This window comes from Enhydra lutris, unplaced genomic scaffold, assembly GCF_002288905.1.
Source record: "Enhydra lutris kenyoni isolate GAN:26980312 unplaced genomic scaffold, ASM228890v2 scaffoldscaffold55, whole genome shotgun sequence".
NCBI lineage: Eukaryota > Metazoa > Chordata > Mammalia > Carnivora > Mustelidae > Enhydra > Enhydra lutris.
The window spans coordinates 246,987-266,341 of NW_019154139.1; the positions used below are offsets into that span (position 1 = coordinate 246,987).

The 19,355-nt window shown below is 58.2% G+C and overlaps 2 protein-coding genes across 7 annotated transcripts; one reads left to right on the forward strand and one right to left on the reverse strand.

Moving 5' to 3' along the window:
- Positions 1 to 80: 80 nt before the first annotated feature.
- On the reverse strand, positions 81 to 13,715 carry LOC111157522 (non-SMC condensin II complex subunit H2). Of its 5 annotated transcripts, none has more exons than XM_022519004.1 (20): positions 13,490 to 13,715; positions 7,655 to 7,756; positions 5,018 to 5,073; positions 4,824 to 4,908; positions 4,678 to 4,746; positions 4,471 to 4,550; positions 4,247 to 4,314; positions 3,906 to 3,986; positions 3,323 to 3,453; positions 2,360 to 2,422; positions 2,004 to 2,070; positions 1,707 to 1,814; positions 1,556 to 1,609; positions 1,327 to 1,397; positions 1,157 to 1,247; positions 994 to 1,065; positions 844 to 899; positions 663 to 764; positions 420 to 569; positions 81 to 354 (listed from the first exon to the last, which is right to left on the reverse strand). In XM_022519004.1, exons 1-20 carry the CDS (start codon positions 13,595 to 13,597, stop codon positions 214 to 216), a joined length of 1,755 nt encoding a protein of 584 aa, XP_022374712.1. In that variant the 5' UTR covers positions 13,598 to 13,715; the 3' UTR covers positions 81 to 213. The 5 variants fall into 5 exon arrangements, with proteins under 5 accessions (XP_022374712.1, XP_022374708.1, XP_022374707.1 ...); XM_022519000.1 differs by having other exon boundaries at positions 994 to 1,062; positions 4,247 to 4,380; XM_022518999.1 differs by having other exon boundaries at positions 4,247 to 4,380.
- Positions 13,716 to 13,849: 134 nt separating this feature from the next.
- On the forward strand, positions 13,850 to 18,385 carry LOC111157675 (lipase maturation factor 2). 2 transcript variants are annotated; one of them, XM_022519294.1, is made up of 14 exons: positions 13,850 to 13,970; positions 14,472 to 14,725; positions 14,867 to 14,895; positions 15,032 to 15,249; positions 15,324 to 15,502; positions 15,889 to 16,030; positions 16,169 to 16,303; positions 16,374 to 16,479; positions 16,553 to 16,649; positions 16,717 to 16,899; positions 16,978 to 17,146; positions 17,277 to 17,388; positions 17,462 to 17,558; positions 17,647 to 18,385. In XM_022519294.1, the coding sequence occupies exons 1-14, from the start codon at positions 13,877 to 13,879 to the stop codon at positions 17,950 to 17,952; spliced, it is 2,121 nt and encodes a 706-aa protein (XP_022375002.1). In that variant the 5' UTR covers positions 13,850 to 13,876; the 3' UTR covers positions 17,953 to 18,385. The 2 variants fall into 2 exon arrangements, with proteins under 2 accessions (XP_022375002.1, XP_022375003.1); XM_022519295.1 differs by lacking the exon at positions 16,553 to 16,649 and having other exon boundaries at positions 16,169 to 16,479.
- Positions 18,386 to 19,355: the final 970 nt, after the last annotated feature.

A 19,355-nucleotide genomic window follows, 5' to 3' on the forward strand; every position in this document is an offset into this window, starting at 1 on the left:
GGACCTGATCACTTGCCGAGGGGTTAGGGCACAGGCAGCCCTTTCCCTGCACAGAGCAGGGGTTTAAGTTCCTTTAAGGGTTAGGTGGGATGGCAACACCATTTTATTCAGCTGGGCCAGCCAGGAAACAAGGATAGAGTGAGCAGATCGCATGCCCAGCACCCAGGAGGGATGGACCTCCAGAGCCCACCCCTCAGGCTCAATGCTCCGCACTCAGGGCTGGGCCATGGAGGGGGCAGCGTAGGTCTGGAAGCGCTTGTGGGCCCGCTGGTGTGTGAGGAGTCTCAGGGACATGGTGTCCACGGCCGCCTCCAGCCCCGGCTGCTGGGTGATCTCCACAGTGTGGTCGTTGGCCTGTAGGGATGAGGCGTCAGCGGTGTCGGGGACCACTTCCCTCCCAGGCTCCCCAGGCCACTCACCAGCTGCAGGGACGCCAGCATTGAGCGACACACCTCGAAGGCAGGCTGGCCAGCTACTAGCTCCGCAAAGGGACACCACTGGTTGAGCTGGCTGAACCTGGATACTACCTGGTCCCCATAAGTATGGATGTCAAAGGGCACGTGCTGTTCCTGCAAGGAGAAGGGGCACGATCCTGGGGCAAAACCAAGGCAGGCAGCAGGGGAGTCCCCACTTCTCAGCCAGAACTTGGCCCAGCCCCTCACCTGCTCTTGGAGCAGGGGCTGGATAGTATCCTCCCAGTCCCTGATGCGCTGGCTCAGCTCCGTCTCCTGGACGAACTTCTGAGAGGTGGCGATGAAGAGCTCCTAGGGGGGACCAGGGAGCTGCCTCCTTCTGTGCAGGGGCCCCTCACCCAGCAACCCGCCAGCTCTCACTCAGACTTACCACATTCCTTCGGACCAGCTCCTCATAGCTCAGGGATGCTGGCATGGCCTCTGGCTCTGGAAAAGAGGCAACTATGAGCTGATGTGGCCATGGGCCATACCCTTCCTCCCTCTCATGGTCCCCTGGCCAGCAGGCCCCTCTCAGACCTACCCAGGTCAGCAGCTTCCCCAGGCTTTGCCTCCTGAGGCTCTGCATACTCCTCAGGCTCAAGAAAGTCATCTGCTGGTAGACAGAGAAGCCCCAGCAGGAGGCAGGTTTGCTGGCAGTGGATGCTGAACCCCCCCCACCCTGGGCCATCCCAGCAGGCTCCCACCTGCTGTCCCCAGATCCTCCAGGGACTCCTCCAGCTGGTCCTCCACAGGCCACAGCCCTTCCTCAGGCCTCGGCAGCCACCGCGCAGCCATCTGTGCAGAGAGCACCTATGAGGGGCACGGCTGTCCCCACCAGGGGCTACGTGGGGTCCAGACAGAGGCCAGCACTGACCTCCCTCCTCTGCAGTTTCCGGAGAGTCTCCAACTGCTCCTTCACATGCTTCCAGTACAGGACCTCCATGTCTGCACACAAAGACCTCGTGAGAGGGGCTCCCATGTCCTGCCCAGGCACTCCCAGTCCACCTAGAGCCTTGGGCAGCCCCCAGGCCAAGGGGAGGCAGGCAAAATACCACACAGAACCACTGTTCCTCAGAAGGGCGCGCTCACAACTCTGACCTCACCTGCAAAGGACGGGCCCTTTCGCCGGGGCCTCCTGCTGTCGGCGTGATCAGCATCTTCAAGAGAATTTGGTCAGCGGGAACCAAGCCAAGTCCCTGCAGGCTATACCTGGACCCTCCCGCCCTGGCCCAGCCCCGCCCCCACCCCACTCACAGGCAGCCAGGTACCACTGGTGGAAGTCCTGCAGCTTGGGGGCGCCCTTCCTCTTGCGCTTCTGTCCTGGAACCTCGTCCACGCAGTGGGGCACGGAGAAAGGCCTACCTGGGGGCACGAGCACAGCTTGGGTCCCTGGGGCAGGCTACAGCACCCCCACGCTCCAGGAGCAACTGCACCAGGGACCACAGTCCCCACCAGGCTCCTAACGGGTACAGAGCCCACCCTCACCAACCACAGGTGCTCCAGAGAGCCCGTCCACAGATGCCCAAGGGAGGTGTCCCTCTACCCAATTACCTTTCTTGAAAGGCTTGGAGTCCAGGGAGTCAAAGGGGTCCAGGCTCTGCCAGGGGTCTGGAGTCTCCTGAGCACAGGGCACAAGCGGACACTGGGGGGGCGGGGGACACTGGGGATGCCCACCCCCCTCAAAAGCCCAGACTGGAGTGCAGTGACAGCCAGAGAAGGGCTGGCCACATTCAATGCAGAACCCAAGGGTGACGCACCAGGGAGGGAGGTGCCCCAGAGCGGCAGAAGAGGTGACTTCAATTTCTGGAGGAAGGAAGATTCCTCACAAGAGAGCCAGCAGGGATGAGGGCAGGGGAGCCTCAGCACCACCTCCCTGGTGGGGGGGTCTGAGCCCCACTACCCCTCACCTTCATCAGGGACGCTGGCTGCCGTCGCTCCCGCAGCACACACCGACCAGGCTGGGCAGGGCTCTGCAAAGAAACAGTCCACGGATCCGTCTCTCCCCCTCCTCCATCCAAGGCTCAGGCAACCCAGCAGCTGCACTCCGGGGCCAGACGTCAAGAACCCTGTAGGGACCCTCTGAGGGCAAACAAAACTCTAGGAAAAATTTTAGGAGAACATATAAACTAGTAAACTAGTGGTCATGGGTACTTTTATTTTTCTTTAAGAAAAAAATAAGATAGGGCGCCTGGGGGGCTCAGTGGGTGAAGCCTCTGCCTTCAGCTCGGGTCATGATCTCAGGGTCCTGGGATCGAGCCCCGCATCGGGCTCTCTGTTCAGCGGGGAGCCTGCTTCCCCCTCTCTGCCCGATGCTCTGCCTACTTGTGATCTCTGTCAAATAAATAAATAAAATCTAAAAGAAAACAAAAAAGAAAATAAGCATGATACATCCACCAATCAAAATGAACAAGTAACATTTTCTTCTCTGTGCATCAGAATTTCTCAGCTCTAGGCTGAAACACAAAGCTGACCCTGGGCGGTGGAAGGAGGCCGCCAAAGCCTTGGAGCCCATTTCTTCCTACAAGCCTGACCTCGAGGAGTCAGCTTCGGAAACAAGCTGCCGTCCTCGGTGGGAGCTACGGACACCATGGGGCTTGGACCCTGAAGCCCAGCTCCTTCCCGAGGAGCCGCAGCTGTTCTGCTCAGGAAGAGGGACAAGCGATCAGCGCTGTCCTAAAGGGCTGGGCGCAAAGCCAGGTCGAAGGCTATCTGGAGGGTGCACCCACAGCCCAGCGTGCAAGGACCAGACAGAAGGAACAGAGTGCTACGGGCCTGCAGGCAAAGCCCACAGCGCTGCCTATCCCATCTAAGTGGGGGCAAGCTTGCCCGGCTGATGGCTCGAGCTTTGCAGGCTTCAGTCAGGGTCCTACCTGCTGCGGGCTCCTGGGTTCCTGGGGCTCCTGAGGGGCCTCAGGGGCTGTGGCCTCAGGGAGCTCTGCTGCCTCCTCTGCGCACTCATCCTCACCACCACCTCCAGGCATTGGGCCTTCTGGAGAGGCGCCTGAGCAGGGAGGAAGACACCGGACAGGAGGTGGGAGGCCGCCCCTGGCCAACACCCAGGAGAACCTGCGAGGCCCTTCCCTCACCGAGCCTCATTCATCAGACCCAGAGAAAGTAGCCGGACACGTCCCGCTCTTCTCGTCATGCCCCTCTGTTCTGTTTGGCTCCTTTTACTTTCAGCAACTTTCCTCCTGAAATGCTGCCATCTGTGCTTGCCCAGAGAGGAGGGGTAGATCCAAACCTCACAGGCTCAAGAATGGTCAGAGGGCAGTCATGAGACCAAGACCACACAGTGGGCCAAGGTGGGGAGGGAGGCCGAGGCCTGGGCACAAAGAAGCCAGGCTTCCTTGCTCCCCACACCTCACCCCGGGGTAGCTGAGCAGAGCCCCGTGCAGAGCCCCATGCCCCCCCACCTCCACCCCCACTGCCAGTCCACACGTCTTCTCTCCTCACTGGACTCCCGGGAGACGCCGAGCGCAGGGACAGGACCACACGCAGCAACTTCCATTGGCTGCTCTTCAGCCCTCTCAGCCTCTGGGAAAGATGGAAGATGGGACAGGGTCAGCCCTCGCCCTCCCCCAGGAGGTCCCTCCCAAGGGCTGGGCAGGGAGAGCAGAGACCTGGCACAGGACTCGGGCACCCCAGGGCTGAGCCAGCTACGACCAAAGCCAGGACAAAGGGGAACTGCACCAACAGAACCATCTTCAGTGCAGGTGCCTGGGGAGGGAGGCGGGACCAGAGCTGGCAGGCACAGGGGACCCTTCCTTCCCACGCCCCCACATGCAAGCCCTCACCCTTCCGGCTCCTCAGCAGCGGTGTCTCCACTGGGGAGATGCCGACTGGCTCCAACATGAAGGCTCCCCTGGGGTGGGGGGTGCATGTGTTCATCCTAAAATCCTTCCGGCTGGCTAGGACCTCCCCCTGACAGCTGTGCAGGCAGAAACAGCCACTGCAGAGACCCTTTCCACTGAGCCCTCTCCCCTTATCTGACTCCCCTCCGCCAGGCTCAGGCCCATACCTGTACAGGGGGCTGACGTTCTTCTCCATCTCATGAGGGGCCACAAGGGCCATGGGCAGGAGAGGGACAATGAGGACCTCCTGCATGGAGGCCAAGAGTGGGTGAGCCACAGGTCCCGGGGGCTCCAGGTGGGGAACCCACGTAGGAGGACGCCTTCCCACAGCCCCTACAGCTCAGTGCAGCCCCTACAGAAGGAGGGGCACTCACACGGAGGGGCAGGTCAGTCCTCAGATCCACATTAGCACGTGAGTCAGGGAGGTCATCCAGCGACAGGAACTGCGGGGAGACAGAACTTAGGAGCAGCGCTGGGCAAGTGTGCAGGGGGCAGCGGCCAGGCACCCAAGAACTCTTACCTGGTCCTCCACCTCCTGGGGAGCCATGGAGCTGGTGTCCCCACTGGCCCCATTTTCCCGCACCGAGGAGAGCTGCTTGGCCCGCCTGAGAGAGAACCAATGCACGGACATCTGGGAGGCTGCACGGGCCTCCCCTGAGCTATATGCGGGGCAGACACACAGGCCTCCGCCTCTGGGCTCAGACCAGTACTCACTTCTTGCCAGAGATGAAGTCGAGAGCCTGGTAGACCAGCGAGTAGAGGTACTCCACCTGGGACCAGAAGCAGCCAGTGAGGAGCGGAGACAAAAGCCCAGCCTGGATGTTCCAGGGCCCTCCCCAGAGGCCTTGCTGTGTACACACACAGACAAGCCGTACACAGAAAAGCCAAAGCTTCCAGCACAAGTCCTGCCAATGTGGCTGCCAGAAAGACTTCCCCAGTCCAACCAGTGTGTCTCATCAGTTGTGGTCCTCTCCTCGTCCTCTGTCGCCACACTCCAAGCGGCCCCACACACTGGCCTGCGCGCAGCCCACTAGCCCATCTCCGTGCTGACCCCGCCCAGCACCCAGAGCTGGCTCCTTTCCCTCCCGCAGGCGTGGGCCACCGGTGCCCCACCTCCGGGAGCCCCAGCCACAACCTGTGGGACCCCACCCCGATGGGGAGGTTCAGCATTTCTGAGATGCCGGCCAGCAGGGTGCACACGTGGGCCACCTCTGGGCCATTCCTTCTGCAGTAACAGCGCCCAAGAGCACACACCACTCTCTCTTCTTGGTCCTGCCTTTTTTTTTTTTTTTCCCCCTGTTTTCCCACCAACAGATGTTCACTGCACATCTTTTATGTATGGGGCCTGGCACCAGGCACTGGAGACAGTGCTGAGCACAACGGATGGCAGCCCCCCAACACATGGGCCCCGTTTATTAGGATTAATAAACGTGAAATTTTTTAAGTGTTTGCCACATATATCTATGTTCATGCTTCATCCCATCTGGCCTGTCTGAAGCAGGCATCAGAGCTGGTCCCATTTCAAAGGACAACAAACTGGGAGAGAGAAAGTCGCCGGGATCAGGGGTAGGTCCAGGATGTGCAGCCGGGGATGTGTGAGTCTCGGGCTGTGTGACCTAATCTGCACCCACTAGCCACATGTGGCTGTGCCGATTTAAACTTAAGTTAATGAAGTTAATGAAACTCAAAATTCCTCCGTCACACTGACGACATTTCAAGCGCTTGGTGCCACGTCACTAGTACTCACCATCTCTGACGGCCCAGATCACAGAACGGCTCCATCGTTTCGGAAAGTCCTACTGGACGCTACTGACCACCCACACCTTCCAGACTTCACTGTTAACACGTCCCTGCACTTGCTCACCACGCGCCACGCATCTGCCACCTCACCCCTTGTGCAAAGCTGGCTGCAGACACTCCTTTTTGGGACAAATGCAGGACGTAGGAATCTAATGTAATGGGATTATCTAGGACCAAAACCAACGAGATATTAAACTGTTTTAAGAACTTCTGCTGCCCAGAGGTAAATCCACTGGGTCCTAAGCAAGTTAAGCCCAAATGTGGATCGCTCGCCCTTCCCTAGTTGGGACCCCGTTACACACGTCCAAACGCTTACCTCCTGTGCACCTGTTCTCTTTCTCCCACCCACTACACTGCCAACTCTGGATCAGGGCTGTCTCCCACTTTTCCTTGCTCCTCCACCAGGGTCGGCTAAGCGCAGCTGGACAAACGCACGCGAACAGCAGGAGGTGCCGAACCCCACCGGACGGCCGGTCTTGTCTGCGTTCCCCTCAGGACAATTCTGCTCTCACCAAATTTCACTCTCCAAATCTCCTACCCAGGAGCTGATTCTCAGTAACTGACTTTTATTCTGTTATGAAAATTGGGGCCTTAGGCAGGAACTCTCCAAATGCCTGCGTCCAACTTCTCTACACCAATACTGACTTCTCCCTCCAGACTCCTGGGATGGAGCCTAACAACCCACGGCCCTGACCCACTCCTGAACGATTTCTACCAGGATCGTATGTCATCTGCCACCCCCCGCCCCACCCTCTCACCCTTCGCTCTGTGGTGTTCGATCCTGGCTGTCACTAAGGACGTTTTAAGAAATCCTGATAGCCACCCGCTGCCCGGTGCTGGGTCGCCAGGCCAGGCAGGGCCAGCTGGGTACGAGGTGCATTACGGCTGGGTGGAGGACCGCTGCTTTGCTGACTGCCCATCCTTGTCCCCCTCCCTGTAACCTCTCCTACAAGGGGTCATGTGGTGCCTTCTCACCTCTCCCCACCCCACAGTCTCACCCTCCTCTCACTAAAACCCCTGGTGACCTTCCAATTACAGACCCACTGCACACATGAAACCCTTTCCTGTGTGGGTCAATTCACGACATTCAACAATTTGGGGGTTTTTTTTCTTCCCCCTTAAAATTCTCTACATCTCTGACTCCCAGACATTTTTTAAATTTGCCTCGCTCTGACTTCCTTCTGGTGGACACGTCCTAAATACTGGTTTTTCTCAAGGTGTTCCCTTCATTCTGCTTTTCCTCTTATTCTACAACACAATTTCTGGGCTTTGGGACTGACATTCTAGACTGGCTGACTCTTTGTTGCATGGGGCTCTTGTGTACACCGCCAGAGGGTCAGCATTAGCAGCAGGCCCTGCAAGTATAAATCCAAGCTTGTTCCTAATTACAACCGTTCTGATGATAAGCCTAAGCTGTGTTATAAGGCAGTGAGGAACAGGGGAGACAGCAGGCGCTGGCGAGGCAGGGAACAGACAGGGATGAGCCTGCCACCTGCCCCAGCAGGAGAGTGAACCTCAGCCCCATGAGACCGGCAGCCAGGCGGTGCCCACCTTCTTACTGTAGACACAGGCAGATCCCTGGATCAACAGCGCTGCCTCAATGAAGTTCATTGTGGTTTTCCCTTCGTCAAAAGAGATGCAGATTTGGTCCAGCTGCAAGACACAATACCAGGCATTGGGAAGCCAAAATCTGTGTATACTGCTCCCCACAGAGCCCACCCAGCACCCAGCCTGCAGGGCCTGGTCACCACAAGGCGCCCCTCAGAGCACTAGCTCTGCTTAGGGCTCTCTGGTTGTCTTTTTTTTTTTAATTTTTGGAGGGGAGGGGCAGCGTTTTGGAAAAGGAGGCCCCTGGAGTCTATCAGCCACAGCCAGAGCTGCACAGCGGTTCCCTTCTGGAGGCCTGGCGGCGCACCACACTAAACCCATGCAAGTCAAGGCTGACTCGGACAGAATCAGGCAGGAAGACCCCTCACCCAGAGGGGAGGACAGACACAAATCACTGGGGTCTAAATCCTCTGAGCAGAAATTAAGGAAACAATTCCAAGTGAATCCTCTTCCTTCTTCTGCAACCCGACCCCCCAGCAAGACTCCCCTGAGCCCCAGCTCCTACCACCTCTTAAATGTCCGTGGTCCACAGACCATATGCCAACAATTCCCAAACCCATCTACAGCAGCGCGTTCTCCTTTGCCACAGGACCATGCTTAGAGCCACTCCAAGACAGCTAAATGTCCGCAAGCTTTTTATCTCCATACGCAACCTAGGGGCTCTCCACAACAGGGCCCCTCTCCTGCACGCCTCTCAGCAAACAGCACTCTGAAGCCCCAATACGTTTTTCCAGGCTCTTCGCCTTTGCTTTCCATCTGCCTGGAGTACCGCTCCCAGCTGTGCCAGTGCGAATACTCCCGCAGTGTAGCTCTCATGCCTGGGGCTTCTCCCTGCCCTGTTAGGGCCAATTCCAGCCTCCACCTCAGGGCCAGAAGCTAGTGTCCAATAAAAGTTTGATGAACTGAGAAGTTCTGCGGTTGGAGCTGAGCCTGGAAGACACTCCCCAGGCAGATGAAGGCAGTGGCCTTCTAGGAAGAGCAACTGCTCCCACAAAGGCAGTCAGCAGACCTGGGATCCAACCAGTAAGGAAAATGAGTATTAGGCACCCATGTCCAAAACGCAGGGTGTGTTGGAGAGCAAGGTCAGACATTAGGCACTATGGGGGCCCAAAGAAGAGGGACTCTGGAAGGACACTACCATGAGGCCACTTCTACTAATTCTTGAAGGACAGAGCAAGTTCTTCAGGTCACTGGAGGAACACGCCAGTCTGAGAGAGCGCAGAGCATTCTGGAAAAGTGAACGGATTTCCCTGAAAGGACAGGATATGAAGGAGAGGGCAGCTGAGTCACCCAGGCCCTGAACTGCAGAAGTGGCCCTTTTCTCAGGCTAGGCTTTTCTCAGGCTAGGCTCACCCACTTGTAGGACCTCACACTCCACCCGCATTTGAACAACTCCTAAATGCATGCTCCAGGTTGGACCTCCCATCTAAGCCTACACATGTATGTCCAACTACCTTCTTCAAACACCATTTGGATGTCTTAACCAAAATTCATACTGGACAGGTCACATTGAACCCTAGATATCCCCGCAACCACCATCCACGGATCTGCAAATCTTAGCTCCTCCCGGTCTTCTCTCACTTCCCCCGTTCAGCCCATGCCACGTTCCCTGATACTTCATGCTCCAGCCTAACCTGTCTGCTCCTCTCCACGCTGACCACCAGTCAGCCCCACCTCTTGCCTGGACCCCGGCACTGACTGGATTCTTTTCGCCCTTCACTCCCCTCCACCCTCCTCTTCACAAGCAGGTGCATGTCTGAAGACACAAGGCAGATTCCATCACTCCACTCAGAACCCTAATGGCTTTCTGCCCCTCTTAGGGAAAAAACCCAAAGTCTACAGAGAGCCTCGCACGCTAACCAGCTTCCTCTCCAGTTGCCCCCCTCCCCTACTCACTACAGAGCAGTCACACTGTCTGTCTCCATGGTCACCCTTGGAGCCAAGCACTCTCCCACCTCAGAACCTTGGGACATTCTTCAGCTATGACTAGCCAACTCCTTTCACCCAAACTCCTCTTGGAGCCCTCAACGTTCCTTCTGAATCTCTCGTCAGTCTGGTTTTTTTTTGTTTTTTTTTTTTTTTAAAGATTTTATTTATTTATTTGACAGAGAGAGATCACAAGCAGGCAGAGAGGCAGGCAGAGGGAGAGAGAGGAGGAAGCAGGCTCCCTGCTGAGCAGAGAGCCCGATGCGGGGCTCGATCCCAGGACTCTGAGATCATGACCCGAGCCGAAGGCAGCGGCTTAACCCACTGAGCCACCCAGGCGCCCCTCGTCAGTCTGTTTTTACACAAAGACACAGTGAGGAGGGGCCTCCACTCTGCCACCCACTAGCTAGGACTTCAAGCCCCTGTTAACCTCTCTGTAGAACTAATACCTGTTCCAACTCTGCGCGCTTACTTCCTTAGGATCCATCCTCCCAGAAGGGGAAGCAGGGACTACTGTTTCCTTGCCACTATTTTCGCAGAGTTTAACATGATTCTTGGCTACAACAGACGCTCGGCAACAATCAACAAATAAACGGATGGAAAAGAAGAGCAACATAATACGAGTTGTTAAAATTTTTTTAGAAAAGAACTTTCTGGTAGCTGCATGGAAAATGAAAAGAAGGGTAAAGACAAAAGTAGAAGCAGGGAAATCAGGACTTCAGAGGGCGGAGAAGGTCTGGAAGAGCAAACATAAGAAGCACGAAGTGGGGCATGGCTGGCTGGCTGGCTCAGTCAGTAGAGCGTGCAACTCTCCATCTCAGGGTTGTAAATTCAGGCCCCACTCTGGGTATAGAGATTACTTAAAAATGATTAAAAAACAAAATCTTTCAGTGGCCAGGGTGGCTCAGTGTCAGACTGAGCGTTGAGAGTCTGATTCTTGGCTTCAGCTCAGGTCATGAACTCAGGGTTGTAAGACTGAACCACTCATCGGGCTCCACACTGAGTATGGAGTCTGCTTGAGAGCCTCTCTCTCCCCCTCTGCCCCTCCTCCCTACGTGTTCTCTCTCTGAAAAAAAAAATTTAAACTTAAATATTAAAAAATAAAAAATTTTATAAATCTTTAGAAGGAAGGAAGGAGCTGACCCAGCTGGGAAGCAGATTTACCAGGCATCACCAAGCAGCCTGCTCACTGTGGATACCTGAACCCATAACAGCCCCACCCAGCACAATTCTCTGAATTTTTTTTAGCAGCCTATGTGTCCAAGCAGAGGAGGCAGATCAACAGATCAAGGATTCATTCAACAAACACTGTGTGCATACCATGTGCCAGGCATTCTATTATGCAAAGAGAACAGAATGCACACACGGTTCCTGCCCTAGCAGAACTGACATTCTAGAGTGGAAAGACCACAAACAAGTGAACAAGTTAAGGAATAATTGAGACACAGGACGATGTCCTGACGTACTGACGTAAAGAATACTGAGACGTAAAGGATGAAGGAATTAGCTGCAAAAAGAACTAAAGAGGGGCGCCTGGGTGGCTCAGCGGGTTGGGCCTCTGTCTTCAGCTCAGGTCATGATCCCAGGGTCCTGGGATCGAGCCCCACATCGGGCTCTCAGCTCAGCAGGGAGCCTGCTTCCCCTCTCTCTCTGCCTGCCTCTCTGCCTACTTGTGGTCTCTCTGTCAAATAAATAAATAAAATCCTTAAAAAAAAAAAAAAAAAAAGAACTAAAGAAAGAATATTCCAGGGGCACCTGGGTGGCTCAGTGGTTAAGCGTCTGCCTTCGGCTCAGGTCATGATGCCAGGGTTCTGGGATCGAGCCCCGCATCAGGCTCCTTGCTCAATGGGAAGCCTGCTTCTCCCTCTCCCGCTCCCCCTGCTTGTGTTCCCTCTCTCTGTTAAATAAATAAATAGAATCTTAAAAAAAAAAAAGTACATCTAAAAAAAAAGAAGAAGAAGAAAGAGTATTCCCCAGTGCGGGCAGAAATTATAAAGACCCTGGGTCAAGAACGAGCTCCGGGGCGCCTTAGAGCATGCGACTCTTGATCTCAGGGTTGTGAATTCAAGCCCCAGGCTGGGTATAGAGATTCCTTAAAAATAATAATAATAACAACAACAACAACAATAACAATAATATTAAGTAAATTTCCTTATTTAAAATAAAAAAAGAACGAGTTCCAACAACAATAACAATAATATTAAGTAAATTTCCTTATTTAAAAAAAAAAGAACGAGTTCCAACAATAACAATAATATTAAGTAAATTTCCTTATTTAAAAAAAGAACGAGTTCCAACAACAATAATAATATTAAGTAAATTTCCTTATTAAAAAAAAAAAAAAAAAAGAATGAGTTCCAGAGTTGTAGGTTGATTGGCTCGAAAGAACAGGTGGAGAGAAGCCCAAGATGAGGCTAAAACAGCAAGGCCAGACTCAAAAAAGGTGGTTTGTACTCTCTGTTGAGTGCAGCAGAAAGCCCCCGAGGGGTGACAGGACACCACAGCAGCTGAGAGTCACACTTCCTACTGGACAGAACATCAACTGGATGGGCCAAAACAGCTGTAAGGAGCCTGGGAAGGAAGGTTTTACATGAATCTGAGGTAAAGAACAGATGAATTCAAGTGAAATTCTGGGGGTATAACAGACAGAATCCATGGGTGAACGGGTGTGAAGCACAGGGTTTCAGCAGAGCAGCTCTTAGCGCTCACCTTCCGTTGGTCAGCAGTGCTATTTACCCAGACTAGAAGACTGGGAATTACGCAGGATATCCACTTTTTTTTTTTTTTTTCCTAACATTTTATTTATTTGAGAAGGGGCAGGGGGGGGGGGGGGGGGGGATGCAGGGGGAGAGGGAGCAGACTCCCCACTGAGCAGGGAGCCTGATGCGGGGCTCATCCCAGGACCCTGAAATCCTGACCTGAGCCAAAGGCAGAAGCTTAATGGATTGAGCCAAGGAGGCGCCCCAAGAGCTCTAAGTTAACGTACTAAATCTGAGATGCTTGCATGGAACATCGAAGTAGAATGTCAAGAGTAACTGGACAGAAAATAAATTCAAAGAAAAGATCTGGGATGGAAATATGAACTGAGAGTTATCCTCACACACCTAAAACTTAAAATCATGGAAGTAAGTGAGATGATTGTTTAGGGGAGATATGTAAGAAGCTGCTGGCCCAAGGCTTGCCCAGAGGAGCTCAACATACAGAGAGTGGACAGCGGGCAAAAAGTAAGCAAATGACTTGGGAAAAAAATCAGAGCAGGTAAACCTGTTCCAAAAAGAGAGGGTGGAGCCCGACAAAAGCTGCTCGCCGAGCAAGGTCACATTTCTAACGCCCCTTGGATTTAGCAGGACGGACGTCACCGCTGATAAGGATGAGCGCGGTCCAGATGGGCTGCGGAGGGAAAGCGATGTGCTCAAATGGAGCCCGCAGCTCGTTCCGAGGCCTGCACACGGCTGCGCGGTACGAAGACAGACCACGTGCTGACGGTAGCTTGAAGCCGGCTGGAAAACCCACGGTGGAAAACCCCTCTTCACCCGCGATCCAGCTCTCTCAAACACGCGAACACGCGCGAAGTTCTGCTCCACCCAGAGAAGAGGACTGGTCGCCACCCACTAACCCCATTTCTCGGCTCGCGCACAGGCAGCGACCTGGGACTACAACTCCGGACTAATTTCCAGACGCCGGGGCGGAGCTGCGAAAAAGGAAAGCCACCAGCCCGAGCGCGAGCGCGGCCAGAGCGCGGGCACAACAGACGTGGAGGCGGGGCGCGGCCGGCCCGCAGCCCCCGGCCCGCCGCCCCCCCTCGCGGCCCCGCCCGCCCGCCCCGCGCCACTCCCCCGGGGCCGAGCTCACCTCCTCCAGATACTCGCCCAGCTGGGCCGCCACGTCCACCTCCCAGTTCTTAGTGAGGTCGCGGATAGGCTGCAGCAGGTGGGCGAAGCGCGCCTCCACGTCCTCCATGTCCGGGAGGGGCCGGGGCGGCCCGGGGACCGCAGGAGCGTCTTCCAGGGGAGCCAGCGTCCTCAGCCCGCCACTAGCTCTGGCGCCATTTTGCTGTTCCCGCCCAGAGAAAAAACGTCGCACGCGCCGCCGCGCGCACATCTATGACGCACGCGGCCCCAGCCGGGGAGGACGCCCCGGGCGCCGCGCGCCGCGCTGGAGGCGGGGCGGGGGCGGGGCTTGTCGGCGCCGCCGGCGGGGCGGGGCCCGGCGCAGACTGGCGCTGGCCGCGTAGCGGACATGGCGGGCTCCCGGCTCCCGAGGCAGCTCTTCCTTCAGGGCGTGGCCGTTGTCTTCGCGTTTGCCTTCGCGTCCCTCTACTTGCAGATCCCGGGTGAGGGCGCGCCGCGGGGAAGGCCCCTAGCCCGCCCCCTGTGTGCGCTCCCGTCCCCGCCGACACGACGCCGAGAGGGCGGGTGCGGATGGAGTAAGGACCAGGCCTCGGAGCCCCCGGGGGCGGCTTCCGTTCGCGTCCTGCGGGCTGCGGGAGCTTGGCGAGGAACGGGGGCGTGCTGCGGCGCGTTTCCCGTGGGCTCCGGGCTCAGACCGGGGGCCGGGGCAGAATCCTGAGCGGGGCGGGCCCAGACCAGGCAGGGCGGGCGGGAGAAAAGACAGGGAGCGGGACGAGGGGGGACCTCGGCCCCGCCGGGGGGAGGACCTGGCCTGCGGAGTCTGGTTCGGAAGGGGCTGGGGATCCGCGGGTTCGCACCCGGTTGGCCAGAGTCTGCAGGTCCCGCAGTCTAGACCTGGAGGTGGGTCTGCAGGCCCTGCCTGGAGGGCGCGGGAGTCTGGCCTTGGAGGGCAGTGTCCCGGGCCCTGACGTGGCCTCCCACAGGCCTGTATGGTGCCGAGGGCATCCTGCCTGCGCGGAGGACGCTGAGACCACAGGGCAAGGGGCGCTGGCAGCAGCTGTGGGAGACGCCGACGCTGCTGTGGGAGGCTCCGCAGCTGGGGCTGGACACCTCGCAGGGTCTGGAGCTGCTGACCCTGCTGGGCACCCTGCTGGCCCTGGGCGCCCTGCTGCTGCGCCGGCTGCGAAACGTCTTCGTCTACCTGCTGCTCTGGGCGGCCTACCTATCGGCCTGCCAGGCAAGTGGGGGCTGCCTGCCACCCCATCCACCGCTGGGACCCTGGTCACCAATTCAGTCCAGTCCTGTCCACCCCTGCCTCTGCCTGGCCTGCCTCCGCAGACACACGCCCCCTGCTCCCTGACAACCCTTCTCCCTACAGGTGGGCCAGGTGTTTCTTTACTTCCAGTGGTGAGTGACTTCTGGGTGAGGTGCTGCAGGAGGTGGGGGCAGCGGGGCGGAATATGTTTGCCTCTCCAGGGAGGACCCTCCAAGGGGAACGGCCTTGATGGGGAGGGGCCCTTTGTGCTCTTCCTTCTCCCCACAGGGATTCCCTGCTGCTGGAGACTGGCTTCCTGGCGGTGCTGGTGGCCCCCCTGAGGCAGCCCCCCCACCATAAGCAGGCCCCCCAGGGTGGGCTGGCAGGGACCTCGCCCCACGAAGGCCTCCCCTTCTGGCTTGTGCGCTGGCTGCTGTTTCGCCTCATGTTTGCCTCGGGTGTGGTCAAGCTGACCAGCCGTTGCCCCGCGTGGTGGGGGCTTACTGGTGAGGGTCCCATCCTGAATGTGCGGTAGCTTTGGGGGTGCTGCCTCACCCTGACCGCCCACTTACACCTGCAGCCCTCACCTACCACTACGAAACACAGTGCCTGCCCACCCCTGCCTCCTGGTTCGCCCACCACCTGCCCGTCTGGCTGCACAGACTCTCCGTGGTGGCCACGTTCCTCATCGAGATCGCAGTGCCCCCTCTCTTCTTCGCCCCTGTGCGCCGCCTGCGCTTGGCCGCTTTCTACTCCCAGGTTGGTGGGGGTCTCAGCCATCAGGAGGCTAGGACATGGCATTTCTCAGCACTGCCAGCGTGTCGTCGTCCCATTGGAACTGGGTGGCTGCTTCAGGTGGCCCGGAAGGCCTCGTGAGCAGAAGCACGAGTTAGCAGAGGCAGGTGGGGAAGGGCTGCACGAGGCGTGCTGAGCTTGGGTTTTCTCCAGGTGATGGGAAGCCATGGGAGGTATGAGCAGGGGGCAGAGGCCAGTTGGAGTGGGAGCATAACAGGCCGCGGGTGATGAGCAGGGGAGGGGCGCCTGCTGGAGAAACCCAGGCATGGGTTGCAGAGGGCTTTGAAAGAGGGCTCGGAAGGGCCAGGGAGGGGTAGGCCCTGGAGCGCTCAGTGCAGACCTTTTCCCAGGTTTTGTTGCAAGTCCTGATTATCATCACTGGCAACTACAACTTCTTCAACCTGCTCACCCTGGTGCTCACCACCGCTCTTCTGGACGACGGGCATCTGACCGCCGAGTCTGGCGATAGCCACTGCCGAAAGAGACCCACTTGTGAGTGCCAGCTTGTCCCAGATAGCCAGGCGTTGTCAGCCCGACGGCCCACCAGCAAGTTTCCTTCCCTCCAGCACCCCCCAAGTGAGCCCTGCTCTGGTTCCGCCCCAGCCGACCCGTGACTCTCTTGCTCGGCAGCCTGGCCCAGGGCGCTGTTGGCTGTGCTGTCTCTGCTGTTGGAATTTACCGTCTATGGGCTGCTGGCTCATGGCACCGTACACTACTTTGGCCTGGAAGTTGACTGGGAGCAGCATGCTGTCCACTCCAGAACCAGTGAGTGCCAGCTGGGGGGCCAGAGGACGGAGGCTGGACTGTTCCTCCTCACGCCCCTTTTTTTTGGCAGCCTTTACCTTCCACCAGTTTTCCCAGTGGCTGAAGATGGTGACCCTGCCCACCATGTGGCTGGGGGCGGCCTCCCTCGCCTGGGAACTGCTGACGGCCCTCTGGAGGTACATGGTCCGGCGGGGCGGGGTAGAGCTGCACAGGGCAGGCCTGACGGCACTTGGGTCCCCTGCCCCCCAGGTGGACCCAGGTGCGAGGGTGGCTGAGGAGGTTCTGCACTGCGGCCCAGCTGCTCGTCTTTGGTGCTGCCACGGTGGCCTTGTTTGTGATCAGCCTGGTGGGTAGCCCTTGGGGAGGAGGGTGGGGGCTGCAGGGGCAGCACTGAGCTTCTGCCCCTGCTGCAGGTACCGTACTCCTACATCGAGCCCTCGAGCCATGGGCACCTGTGGAGCGGGGCTCACCGGCTGTTTGGCACTGTGGAGCACCTGCAGCTGGCAAACTCCTATGGCCTCTTCCGGCGGATGACGGGTCTGGGCGGGCGGCCCGAGGTGGTGCTGGAGGGCAGCTATGACGGGCGGCGCTGGACGGTACGCGTCCCCGGGGGCGGGGGCGGGGGCGGGGGGCCTCCGGGCCAGCGGCTAGTGCTCACATGCTGTGCTGGGCAGGAGATCGAGTTCATGTACAAGCCCGGGAATGTGAGTCGGCCGCCCCCCGTCGTGGTGCCCCACCAGCCCCGCCTCGATTGGCAGATGTGGTTCGCAGCCCTGGGCCCACACACTCACAGTCCCTGGTTCACGAGCCTGGTCCTGCGCCTGCTGCAGGGCAAGGACCCTGGTGAGGCCTGGTGGGGAGTTGGGGGTGGGGGGCTCATGGGAAAGTGGAGGGTCTGGGGGAGCAGGGTGTGTGGGAAAGGGAGGCTGGGGCTGAGGGGCCACTGGCCGTGCTGAGCCCCGCTCCCTTGCAGTGGTCCGTCTCATCCAGAATGACGTGGCTAAGTACCCCTTCCACAAGCAGCCGCCCACCTACGTGCGGGCCCAGCGCTACAAGTACTGGTTCTCACAACCTGGGGAGCAGAGGTAAGGCCAGAGTGCTGCGTGGGGTGCTGGGGTACGGGCTCAGGCACCCCCTGAGCACACTACCCTGTTGCAGCCAGTGGTGGCGACGCCAGTGGGTGGAAGAATTCTTCCCGCCAGTGTCCTTGGGGGACCCGACGCTAGACATGCTGCTCCGACAGTTTGGCCTCCAGGTGGGAAGGCACGAGGGAGGGGGAGGGGGTTGTGACCCTCCCCCACAGGCGTGGTCCCCGTGGACGTTCTTCAATCCTGCGCCCACAGGACAAGAGCCCACCCCGAGCCCGCGGCTCCGGCAACACCCTGGCCCAGGCCCTCCGCTGGATACGGAAACAGCTCTCTCCGCTGGAAGCTTCCACCCTGCTCTGGGGGCTCCTCGCCGCAGTGGGGGCCATTAGGGTCATGCAGGCCCTGCTGGGGCCCCATTCCCCCCGCTCCTCCCCTCTGGCCAAGGAGGAGAAGCACAGGCCAGCCGCCAAGAAGGACTCTGGAGCTGCCGGCAGACCGGCCGTCCCAGCCCCTGACAACGGCAGCAGCAGCAGCTCCCAGATTCCCAGGAGGAAAAAGTAGCTGCATTCTGCAGCCCTGTGTCCAGAGAGGGTCAGGGTGCCCACACACCTCTGGCCTTCTGTGGCAGGACACAATCCAGCCAGTGTGCCTTAGCTGACCGCTGTGACAGACGCAGGATAGGGTGCTGTCTTCTCAGGCAGGTTTTGGCCACCCTGCGGCTCGGAGGGCCCACTCACCCCAAGACACACGCCAACCCCAGCCTGCCCCCTGGCGTTGACCCACAAGGCAGGCATATGACCCAGCTCAGGGTCTTCCCCAGGACGTTGTAACCAGGGCTGTGGGAAGCCCTTTCTCCTCTTTAAGGAGCCAAGTCTGATGCCCCTGATTCCCACCCCTGCACAAGAGTGGGTGAGGCAGACCTGCTGAGGAAGCGAGGGAGGAGGAGGGAAGATCCTGAGATCCAGGAACCAATAAAGGAGCCTCTGTGCCCAGCCTCGTGTGTGATGTCTCCTTTCCCCTTCACAGACCTGAGAACCGCGGCCCTTCCCTGCCTCTGGCAGGGGAGAGGCACAGGTACGGTCCTGCTGACAGCTGACCTGGCTTCTAGAATGACTTTGTTCACTCCTTTCCACGGTTCCCCTGTAAAATAGACGCAGGGCCATGGTCAGGCACAGCCTGGCCAATCTGTCAGCACCACACACCAAGTCAGTGAGGTGGTCAGTGGTGGAATGTGGGGCCTAGAACCCTCCCAGCACCTGAGAACTCACCAGAACCTGGCTTCTTCCTTCTTTCCTCCCCCTGCTTCCTTGTCTCGAAACGGCTGAAGGGTCAGGCCCTAGACTTCTTGGGCAGGGCGGGCACTCTGTTCAGGCCACTGGCCGAGTGTGCTCTAGGGTGTGAGTGGGGAGGCAGGAAGGAGGAGGGAGAACCTGTCTGACCATCCAGGAAGAGGACCTGTGGCAGCAGGCATTGAGGGCACTGCCTCGGTTTCTGTTGGGGTTCAGTGGTCACTCGGGAGGTCCCTGCCCTCTGGGAACTTGTACACCCACCTCCCCTGCCCCAACTGTCCTCAGCACTCACCTCTCATGCTCTGACCCCACGGACCCCCAGTCGACCTCCCCCATGCACTCGGCTCTGCCCCCCACCTTGATCAACTGAAACAGCTCTGAGCTCAGTCTCTGCACACAGCCACATGCGGCTCACACAGACCTGCGACCAAAGCTTCCGGGCGCCTTCCTGGGGGCTCCTACATGCGCACTCGGCCAGCTGTGAGTTGACTTCTGGTTTAAGAACGTTGTGTGTTGGGGCGCCTGGGTGGCTCAGTTGGTTAAGCAGCTGCCTTCAGCTCAGATCATGATTCCAGGGTCCTGGGGTCAAGCCCCGCATCGGGCTCCCTGCTTAGCAGAGAGCCTGCTTCTCTCTCTCCTTCTGCCTGCCGCTCTGCTTACTTATGCTCTCTCTCT

Coding starts and splice junctions, on each gene's coding strand:
- LOC111157522 (XM_022519001.1), bottom strand. CDS start 13,597: ATGGAGGACGTGGAGGCGCGCTTCGCCCACCTGCTGCAGCCTATCCGC. Junction 3,987..4,246: donor GCTGCTGAGGAGCCGGAAGG/GTGAGGGCTTGC, acceptor CATCTTTCCCAG/AGGCTGAGAGGGCTGAAGAG. Junction 1,066..1,156: donor GGAGGATCTGGGGACAGCAG/GTGGGAGCCTGC, acceptor TCTGTCTACCAG/CAGATGACTTTCTTGAGCCT.
- LOC111157675 (XM_022519294.1), top strand. CDS start 13,877: ATGGCGGGCTCCCGGCTCCCGAGGCAGCTCTTCCTTCAGGGCGTGGCC. Junction 16,900..16,977: donor ATGACGGGCGGCGCTGGACG/GTACGCGTCCCC, acceptor TGTGCTGGGCAG/GAGATCGAGTTCATGTACAA. Junction 17,389..17,461: donor TCACAACCTGGGGAGCAGAG/GTAAGGCCAGAG, acceptor ACCCTGTTGCAG/CCAGTGGTGGCGACGCCAGT.